At 36.1% G+C, this 11,492-nt stretch overlaps 1 protein-coding gene across 1 annotated transcript; it reads right to left on the bottom strand.

Moving 5' to 3' along the window:
• Positions 1-1,094: 1,094 nt before the first annotated feature.
• LOC136835234 (uncharacterized) lies at positions 1,095-7,936 on the bottom strand. The gene is made up of 5 exons (XM_067098492.1): positions 7,600-7,936; positions 5,856-5,910; positions 4,802-4,908; positions 3,635-3,817; positions 1,095-2,647 (listed from the first exon to the last, which is right to left on the bottom strand). The coding sequence occupies exons 1-5, from the start codon at positions 7,672-7,674 to the stop codon at positions 2,579-2,581; spliced, it is 489 nt and encodes a 162-aa protein (XP_066954593.1). The 5' UTR covers positions 7,675-7,936; the 3' UTR covers positions 1,095-2,578.
• Positions 7,937-11,492: the final 3,556 nt, after the last annotated feature.

Genomic DNA, 11,492 nt, shown 5'->3' with positions numbered 1-11,492 from the left:
ATATAAGATACATTATTTTGGGAATGTAAACGAAGGTAAAGGTTTCGTGATTCCTCATTTTCCAGTCAGTTGGCCGTCAACTTTTCCTTTTTCAGTTTATATTAAAATATCTTGATGTTAGTTAGATTTCAGCTTACGTAATGCTCGTCCTCAATTCAAGATACCGTATATTCTGGTAGTTAACGGAGGTAACGGCTCTACCATGAGTCATCGAATGGAAAACGAAAAGTTTACAATTCTAACACCTGAAGACTTTTGCAGTTCTAAAGCTTGAAACTGTTATGGTGTGAGGTCAAAGAGACAGAACTAGGTACTGACTAATTTATTTGTTGTTGTTTTTTATTAAGCTGGCCTTATGCCAGCACGGGCTCTTGCTCATAGAGCAGCCCGTAAACCTAATTTACTCATGCATTTATTTATTTATGTTGTTGTTTTAGATTTAGCTGGCCTTGTGCCAGCACGGGCTCTTGCTTCTAGAGCAGCCCGTAAATTATTTATTTACCTGGGCAAAGGTATACATAGCAGCGTGCGGACGGAAACGAAGTGCCCGACCTTCGATTGCCGTGACCCGCATGCTGAGTGAGAGCAATTTGTGTTTGTTAACAGTCAATCAAATAGGAATAATAAGAGACATAATGTACATACAGCGATAAAATATAAATTGGCGAAAAGGCCAGGAAATTCTACATACAAATTAATACATGAGATTCTTGCTGCGTTGATAAATGCGATACATGATCGTGATTAATGGGAAAAGAAGACGTCTGTCGCATTTACAATGGTTATAACACGAAAAGTTTTAGTTCTAACACTTGAAACAGTTTGAATACTTGATACACGCATCCCTCCTCTTCTACACAAGGTGCTTTACATATATATACTCATATATCTCTCCATATATCTAGAACTCCCCTTTGTAGATCGTTAGAAAGTGCATCAGGACAATACAGGGCTAATGACTTGGGCTTAGTAGATTTTGGAAATATTCTCTTCAGTAACGTGTACCATTAGTGTAAATTACAGTATATTGCTTAGTCCGACTTTGAGGTCCATTTCGAACTCAGAGGGTTTATGTAATTAAATAAAAGACTACAAAAATTCAAGATTTATTAAAGATGTAATATTCGCCGTTTATATTTAATGAAGCACAGACGAAATAAATGTAGAAACTAAAGACAAAGATGTGGAATATACCAAGCATTAAAACACACACACACAGAACACAAAGCACAATAACCTGTCGTTCCAATAATAGAAAGCAAACAGGTTCTATTTTGATAAGGGTATGGAACGATAGCACCTTATGGATACAGTGTTTAAGGTAATATCAAGGTATATCACCAGTGTTGTTTCATTTACACATTTTGAAAATGTCGCATCGTGTTCCCAACAAGTTACGTCTGTAAGTCCCTGTATCTTTTAAAAATTAATAAAGCAGACTGTTTTCTAAACAGAAGCGGTGCGACGGTTTTCTTGAAGAAAGTTTTACACTTGTCATTTTATCATTTCTGTTGCCATTAATATGTTTTATACAGTCATGATTTACTTAAGGGAACCTTACGTAAGATGATTTTAGAATCTAAGTTGACCATAAATCAGAATAGACGTGAAAGGTGTCACATTACTTTGAGGTAGATGCCACAGGATTTAGCTATCACACATTATATTCCTAGCAAAAATATGCATTTATTAAAATGAAAAACGAACAAATGGAACAGTACAGTAGAGGAAATCAGAAGTGTTAACGTGAAAATAATAAGGATTTAATAAGGAAAGGACTTAGCTTCTGATTCCACTTCCGGGGATTATTTAAATCTATAAACGGTTTTTATTCGATTTGCTTTAGAAATCGGTATGTTTTGGCAGAGAATTATTTCTTAGACTTACAATAACACAATTTTAACGAAGACTTTACAGTTCCTTCACGTACAGAGGATATGCAATCTTGACAAAGAATTTATGATTCTTGCTTCCCTAAAGTAATATAACATTCCGATTCCCGCAAAACCTATACTAGTTGGACGCCTAGAGAGACTTTAGACAGGTGTATATATATATATATATATATATATATATATATATATATATATATATATATATATATATATATATATATACACACTGGAGACTGCATTTCTCACAGACACACTTAGCATTTGTAACCCTTGAAAAGTTTGACAGTTGTAGCACACTGAAAAGTTTGACACTTCTGATATATTGAAAAGTTTGACAGCATGTAAGAAAAGTTTGACAAGTTTGACAGTTCTAGCATATGAAAAGTTTGGCAGTTCTAGTATGTGAGAGTTTGATAGTTCTAACATAGGAAAGTTTGACAGTTTTAGGAAAAAAGTTTGATACTTGTATTCCGTGAAAAGTTCGACAGCTCTAGCATTTGAAAACTTATAGTTCAAACGTTTTACAGTTTAAACGCTTGAAAAGTTTTACAGTTCTAGCCCTTGAAAACTTTACAGTTTAGTCCTTCAAGAGCTCAACACCACACTTTACATTTCTAAGGTAGTCTGAGCTTTCCCTGTGGTCTTTACGCTTCTAATTAAGGGTAGTGATTCTGAAAAAGGTTTTATAATTCTGCTGATTGAGCGCTCTCCGACAGAAGTAACTCGTCGGCCACCTTTCGCTTCTTCTGGACCTGTGAAGAATGAAAAGAAATAATGAGTTCCTCCACGTCTTATCGCAGAGGTGTTCACAGACAGGAACACGGCAATGGTTACTGGCACATTCAGCATTTAATTTCTGGATCAAGGATGCAATCCATGCACACAGACTTTCAACAACATTAGCCTTTTCATTCACCTACACACACGGCTCATCGGCAATACGAGAAGTTCCTCTTCACACACAGCCCCATTCACCTTGTTTACATTCTTTTTGCCCGCTGATAGTTCTCTATTCCTTCCACAGGATCAAACCAGCTCGAAGCCACTGCTCCTTCTTCAATTACTTCAACCTTTTTACCATTTCTGCGTAAACTCCACAATTCTCACCCTTTCAATTCTTCTGACGATTTGTGTACTATGCAAAGAGCTACGTTTTAGTAAATTTTAACTTTCTTGCTTTTCACACAACTGAGAAAGCCTAGTATCTTTCCGCGTGATATAAGTTTCCCGTAGGGTGTAGCCCCGTTAGTGTTCTTCATGTGGTGCACTTTAGGATTTACTAGTGTCTGCAGCCTCCCCTCAGCCCCTAGCTGCATTTACTGTTTAGCCTTTCACTTTACCTCCATCCCCACTTCCTTTCTTTGGTTTTACTGTCCAACACCTCTAAATTTTACTTCTTAGTGTAACTGTGTGGTTTTCTCCCAGTTCCAACTTTAGATCCTTGTGCTTCAATTCTTTTAATTTCTGGCGCTCTACCTTGTTATCTAACCACCCCAACTCCCTCTTTTCACTGTCTTTGGCGCTGAATGACTGAAAGTACCCCATTAGCTTGGCTTGATAGCCTAAATTTCTTAAATCAGTCAATCATGAAACAGGTTGGTGACCAGTGATATTTTCATACTCAAAGGCTGTGCTGATTCATTCTTCCCATGTCGGTAACCTGTCAGTGACCAGTCTGTGTGTGACATCAAATACAGATTAAGCAATTGCATTTTCATTTGAGGCAAAGATTTACTTACAGACGTCACGTGCGACTTGACAACCACCACTCCGTAGAAGAATAAAGCCATGATCATGAAGAAGGAGACGATACTGACTCCATTGGTCGTATGATAAAACATGAAGAATATTCCATAGACTACTTGGAGGGCCATTTGTAGTACAGTCCACCACCACCAGGTCATGATCAGTGATACCGATTCCTGTGCAGGGAGAGAAATACTATTCGTTTCAGGCATATAAAAATTGCCAAACAGTTGCAGATTAGTGGCATTTCTTCTAAACCGTAAACTATGCTAAGGTGTGATGGTGGGTAACTTAACAGTTTTCAGGCATAAGGAGTTGGATCGGACTAATATAGAAGAGATACATATAACCAGGCCTAAGTATGTCTCTCCTCTATACTGGCATAATAACAATAATTTCTCTAAAGAATAAGAAAATGAAGATGCTGTTGCTATGTAAGAGGTGAAGCCAGCTTGGATCTAATTCAGCTTCTCAGTAAAGTTTCCTAAGTACATGATTAATATATGTAAATCTGTTAATCCTTATTTTTGTTATCAACTCTTCATCGACATTACCACCCATCTAGAATGATCACTACCATTATTACTACTACTGCCGCTGCTGCTGCCATTTCCACTTCTTCCCCCTCTCGGCTTAATCCCAAGTCAAGGTCGCTGTTTTGAATGAGCCTCCTCCAGCTCTATCTCGAACAGCTTATTTCATCATTGATTTTGACAAATGTTTTTTGATGGATGCTTTTCATGACTCCAACCCTCCCTATCTATCCAAACCATAGCAAAACATGTTCTAAAGACATATCTGCGACTTTTCACCTAGATATCACAAACACGTTGAAAACAAATCAATGACTGTAAGTGGAGAATGAATCTTTGGCAAATTCTGTATATTTGTACAAAGCACGGGTCAGGACTATCAATAACCCAATGACTTGAAGTCAACTGTTTTTGATGTGTGCGCAATAAGTTTGCAACTTGTTTACAACATTTTTATGACATGTTTATAAAATGTTTATGACATGGTTGATGACTGTTTATGACATGTTTATAAAACGTTCATGACATGTTGATGACTTTATGACTGATTATGACATATTAATGACATGCTGATGGCATGTTTATAACACATTTTACTGTAGTGTGGACACGCCTTAATGCACTTACCTTCCGGAGACCAACGATGAGAAGTATACAAAATACCAAATCAATGAGACCAATGATAAGTTCCCCCACGAAGAAGACGGTGATCCAGGCATCGTCTTCCACGTTACCTGGAAGTAACAAGTGGCATCAGTGACCATTACTGTTGCGACGCCACTTAGCTCATCAATCAGTCGGTCAGATGACGAAAGAGGAATGTGGATTATCTAATGATTTAATTTTATTTGTTTTTGCGGGATGGTTTAACTTAGATGGTGTCTCGGATCTCATTGTGACTCATTAATTTAGGAACAGCAATAAGTACTGAATTATTACTAAAAAGATAATAAACCGAGCTATGGTTGCTTTTCCGATAAATGTGTTTTAATTATTATTATTATTATTATTATTATTATTATTATTATTATTATTATTATTATTATTATTATTATTATTACCACGCTTCATTTTATAAGTATAACGAATTATAACTACTTCAGTGTAAAACGGGACAGTAATTGGCTCACATCTCTGAATGCATTTTGTAAGATACTTGTGATATCCCTCTGATCTCTTACTTAGTGGCGCGCAGAAGCACTACAGTACTTGACCACTATTTGGAGGGGTTAGCATCAGTGACTTGTTTCTTGTGTTATATGATACCAGGTTAATCCTTAATTTATATTCACAAATGGAAGATTTCTTTTTTTAATTGTTTTTCTTTGTAATTGGTTTCGAGGTCCAATTAGTGTTAAGGTATTCTTTGGGAGCCAATATTTTTGCCAGTTATAGTTATCTTGTTCCTGTGTCCTTAACATTGTCCTTCAAAACATCAGCGTTGAGTATTATATCACATTAAACTCAAATATACACCTATACATCTCTCTCTCTCTCTCTCTCCATATATATATATATATATATATATATATATATATATATATATATATATATATATATATATATATATATATATATATATATATATATATATATATATATATATATACACATATACACACACATATATATGTATATATATATATATATTTACAATTCACAGCTGCAGTGAATCACTTGCCTTTGGCTACGATGTAGTGCCCAATGACAGCTATGGGATGGAGCAAATCAAACAACTGAAAATAAAGAAGAATAGAATGAATAAAAAAATGAGAATGTCTGTTTATCATAAAAAAATGAAAATCACAAATAGGAAAATGGGAAGATGAAAAATGGGTAAAGGTTAAAGATCCCGAAGTGGAAGGAGTGAATGAGGAGTATGTAGAGTTCGCGGATGCTGTGACTGGATCAGCTTTGTGTGCCAGTGGGACTGTGGGCTTGTGACAGGGACATACATCATCTCTCTCACTAAACTCATTAACATCCAACATTATCACTTGATTTACATTCACATATCCTCTCTCGATTCACATTTGCAGTCACTCATTTCTGTGGAACAGCCTCCCAGAGGACGTCGTGCAGTTGGAACTTCAGAAGTTCAGGCGAATATGCAATGCAGCCCTAATACTATTCTCCTTGCATTTTAATATTTCACTTAAATTTTTACTTATGTATTAATTTGTTAAATTATCTGTCTTTCTAATACCAGATCTCCTCTTTCTTTCTGTGTTTCCCATTACTTTCTGTTACTTCTTTCGAATGAACGCCATATTGTTTGGATGCTTGTATTTCAGTCAATGGCCCCTGTGGGCTTATTCCATTTGAATAGGGTTCATCTTTTGAATAATATATAATGATAATACCACATAAACACTCATTTGCAACCCTTTAGACTCTGCACCAATTCATATTTCAGTTTGATTCACAACAAGCATCCGGTTGTTACTCTTGCTTCTCCCGGCATCCTTCAGGAGGAAAAGGAATGACTGAATATCCCTGGCTTCGATGCAAGAGTCTTCTATGCTATTTAGGAGGCATGCGTTCATCCCACCTTGTGACCCATAACCCTTGACTTGCTGTTACTTCTTCCTAATGAACGCCATATTCTTCGGAAGCTTGAATTTCAAGTCAATAGCCCTTGTGGTGGTCTTGTTCATATGAATAGAGTTCATCTTCTGAATGACAATAATAACACTCCTTCTCTCAAAGTGTTGGTATATCATGGAGATGATTTTATCTTGCGCTTTCGTATTATCTGTGGCCTAATGGCTGACTGATTGACAGAGCTGATAAGAGCTGCCCTTGAGTCTTATTCACTGAAGCAAGAAGTTTATGTAGACGTCATATTTTACCTTTTGTAATATCAAGTAATTTTTTGTGGTTATGTCATTTGTCATATAGATCTGCTTTAACAGGTACCTCCCAGAGTAACCCACTGCTGTTATATTCTGTCATTATTTTATGTCACCACATATACATACATACATACATGCAACATACATACATACACAAACATATATATACAGTATGTATAATATACATATACATACATACACACATACATATATATATTATACACATTATATATATATATATATATATATATATATATATATATATATATATATATATATATATATATATATATATATATATATATATATATATATGTATGTGTGTGTGTGTATGAAAAACAAAATGTGGAAAATGTAACCTTGCACCATGTTTAATATATGAAACACGCGAGTACAACAGACCACATGACCACTGGCGGTGAAGGGTCGAAGATTAGATAATAATTATACAGGAAAATAAAAGAAAATATAATCAGTTAAATGAAGAAGATTGTGACTTTGTCCTGTATATACAAAGGGCACTTTATTATTATTAATTTAAATCCTCAGCAATAATTCGTCACAACTTACCAAATCAATTATAGCCACGATAATTGCCCCCGTTCTCAGGGAACACCCACAGCAACACTTGTCCACGTACAACATTTTGGTATCTCAGTTAAAAGTGGCACTTTGTGGAGAGAGAGAGAGAGAGAGAGAGAGAGAGAGAGAGAGAGAGAGAGAGAGAGAGAGAGAGAGAGAGAGAGAGAATACGAAGGACGATGAGAAGTTTAGTGTCTGATATCGCGTGGGAAGACCACAAAAAATCTGAATCACTTCCTCTTGTAACTATGGTCGCGAATTCTTCTGTCACCGGACGGGAGAGAACTAGCCTTAGTTGGTCAAGAGACACTGGCGTAATGGTAGAACATTTTAATCTTTGCTCTGCCTATAAACATTATCTCTTCCTTTGCTATCATCTCCTGCTTAGATTAGGTGATAAGGATTGACTTCAGCTGTTGTCATGTGCCTTCTTTATAGGTCTGTTTGCTTTTCAGTGTACCAGGAATTTCCCACATGATTTGAGGAACATAGCTCGAAGGATAACCTTAGCGGTCTTAAGGACTGCACTAGGAACAAGAACCCGTGCTGGTATACAGCCAGCCTACTATCTAATGTAAATAACTAGTAATAGGACATGAACGCCAGGGTTGGGGGTTGGAGGGGTGGTTGATTTTCAGAATGACTTCAAAGATAACTCTCAGAAAAGTAAGTTCCCAATAACTGATTAATATTCAGAGTCGTTACTGTATTTATGTCTATAAGTTACAGACTTAGGCTGTATTTAGCAACTTCACTCGTGCCCATGTGTTTTATATTTATTCATTTTTTATTTATTTTATAAGCTGATATGCAAGCTTCACACGTGATTGACGCTCGACTTATATGATTGACCGGGCGGGAACACTGCTCACCATTTACAAGACTATATTTTTGTTTCGAAATTTGGGACACTTTCAGACCGCCAAATGCACAGCATGAGAGAATAGGGGAAAAAAGTTTACACAAGTCCAAATAATCCTAGGTGTACTAGGTACCATAAACTTACATCCTATCTTTGTGCAGTGGTAAGCACTTTTAAGCAGATTGTTAAACAGGAATGGACTACGGAACCTGAGAAATAGAATCAAGACTGGTTCCTTGGGTACAAAATAGCTGGAAAGGAACCTTTAAACTTGACTTTGAACCCAATGACTTAAATGATGCAATATAACTAAAAATCATTTATCATATGATAAACATGTTGGATTTGAATAATATCATCTTGATCTAAAAATAAGAAATTTATTGTCTTCTGCTATGTTATAAGATACTCAGTATGTCTTACCTTTAAGAGGCAGGTATGTCAACAAACATTTACTCATAGCATCTTGAGTAGATTTAGATTTTTCCCAACTTGGTGCTCCCTGAATGTATTATCTTTTAATGACATAAGAAAAGTTAGGTTAAAATATGATAGTTTTCTTCAGTGTAAATTTTGATATTTTGTTAAGATACACTCAAGAAAAGAGTCTTATTTATCCCCATCTTTCAAGAACGGGGTTGTTTTTCATAAATGAGGGTCACAGTTATCAGCATATTCTTCATTTCCAACGACGGAATTATCATACTATTCACGGTTCTTTTACAGTAACAAGATCGCGAGCAGTATTTTCCAGATAGTATTCATATAATCCTGATTACCTTGTAACCAGAATTTATTATGACAGTCAAAAATGGAACCGCGCTGCCCAAAAAAATACAATTAACTTTTCCCTTTTGTTGTTAAATTGAACAGGTAGCATTCGATTTGATAAAAAGAATAACTGATGCGTTTCCCCCCAACTGATATTGCGTTAGGCCTAGGAAAGCAATCCAAAAATAATTTCCTAAACCGAGTCCAACTATCGTAAACAAAAGGCACACCTCACAGAAGTTTTAATGAGTTTCAATGAGATTTTCTCTGTGGGTAGCCTCCTAGAAATGTGTCTCGCTGTAGAACTCCTCAGTTCCTGGGGTCCTCTGTACCTCACACCGTTAGACTGTGGAACAGTCTCCCTGAGGATGTTATGCCATTGGAACTTCAAAAATTTCAAGCGAAGATGCAACGCATCAGCACTCTAAAACAGTTCTTGTGTTTTAATAATTTACTTACATTTTTATCTGTTTTTTATTAATTTGTTAATTTATTTTTTTTATTTTTAATAAGTGATCTCTTCTTTTTATAGGTCCTATTACCTTCTGTTACTTTTTTCAAATGAACACCATCTTCTTCGGAAGTTTGAATTTCAAGTCAGTGGCCCCTGTGGTGGGCTTGTTCCATATGAATAGGGTTCATCTTCCATATGAATAATAATAATAATAATAATTCTTTTAACGTGCTTTTTTCCCATTTGTATGGGGTAAGCACGATGCCTTCTTTTTGAAGGACTTTGATTTGGCTTTAGGGTAGACTTTGTAGTCTCGATCGGCTGCCCTGCCTGTCATCGCTTAGACCCCGGTAGCGTATGTACATGTATTGTACCAGTCACCAGCGCCCTTTCTCCCAGCAGCGAGGAGACATTGCGCGGTTAGGTCGACAGTCCAGACGAGTGAGGTGTCTATTATGTTTTTGGAAGATGTTGGAGTGGCTTTGTTTGTATGTGTATTAGTCTGTAGCACCCATTTGCTTTTAAGCAAACCTATCCGCTGATTACATACATAATCCCGGGGTGTCTACACGGATGGCAAAGTGTCTGCCTCTCTAACCGGTCGGCTGCGGAACTGAACCCGCGCCACAGACCTCTAAGAAGTCCGAGGCTGCTGCTCTAACCGACTTGGGTATCGAGGCTCCAATAATAATGATAATAATAATAATAATAATAATAATAATAATAATAATAATAATAATAATAATAATAATAATAATTATAATAATTCAGTGTCATTCCCCTTCAAATTACGTGTTAGCATTCCATCTGGCTCCTTGATCAGTAACGTTAGGTAGCACTGAGATTGATTTCCATGTGGATGTGTGATCACATTCCAGTACCAGGCATTGCTGTCATTCAAATTCTCGTTACCTTCATTCTAGTTGGAGCGTAAATGGGTCACAATGGCAGTGGAGAAGCCCAAATAGGTAAGCGAGTTATTCCTGACGAAAATATGTAAATCTTAAATTAATGTTGAATAAGTACGTTGTCAAAAGCGTTAATTTAAAGACTAAGAATCACTGTCAAAGAATTCTAAGTAATCGAAGTGTTGATGTGAATACTTAGAGTGACAATTAAGACTGTAAGATTATGTATATAAAAAAGTCGCATAACTTCTCAGGCCAAAAACAAAATAATCTTTTTTAGATAGCGGGCTTTTCTTTAGAAATAATCTGTATAAGTACAGATTCTTATGATGTATTAAATTATATAGCGGTGAATAAAATATTTTTGTCATGGAAAACCCTTCAGCATTTCAGCATATCTACGAAATTGATCAGGGCCTTTTGTTGTCTATGACAAATTAATTGGCAGTTGATAAGCTTTTTTTTTTTTTTTTTATTGTTATTCAAGGTAACTATTTTTACGCCTCCATTCTCCGTTGCTCACTTGTTAAGACCGTGTTGTGCTGTGTTATTCTTTAACAAATCACAAAGCAAAAACAAAGGGTCATTTATTGAGGTCGTGTTGCGTTAGTCTTTAACAAATCACAAAGCAAAAACAAGGTGTCACTTACTGAGGTCGTGTTGTGTCAGTCTTTAACAAATCACGCAGCAAAAACAGAGGGTCACTTATTGAGGTCGTGTTGTGTCAGTCTTTAACAAATCACAAAGCAAAAACAAGGCATCATTTACTGAGGTCGTGTTGTGTTAGTCTTTAACAAATCACAGAGCAAAAACAAAGAGTCAATCACTGAGGTCGTGTTGTGTCAGTCTTTAACAAATCACAAAGCAAAAACAAGGGGTCAATTAC

Source organism: Macrobrachium rosenbergii, chromosome 55 (assembly GCF_040412425.1).
Source record: "Macrobrachium rosenbergii isolate ZJJX-2024 chromosome 55, ASM4041242v1, whole genome shotgun sequence".
NCBI lineage: Eukaryota > Metazoa > Arthropoda > Malacostraca > Decapoda > Palaemonidae > Macrobrachium > Macrobrachium rosenbergii.
The sequence above is the reverse complement of the archived record's forward strand: the minus strand, read 5'-3'. Positions and strand labels throughout refer to the sequence as shown.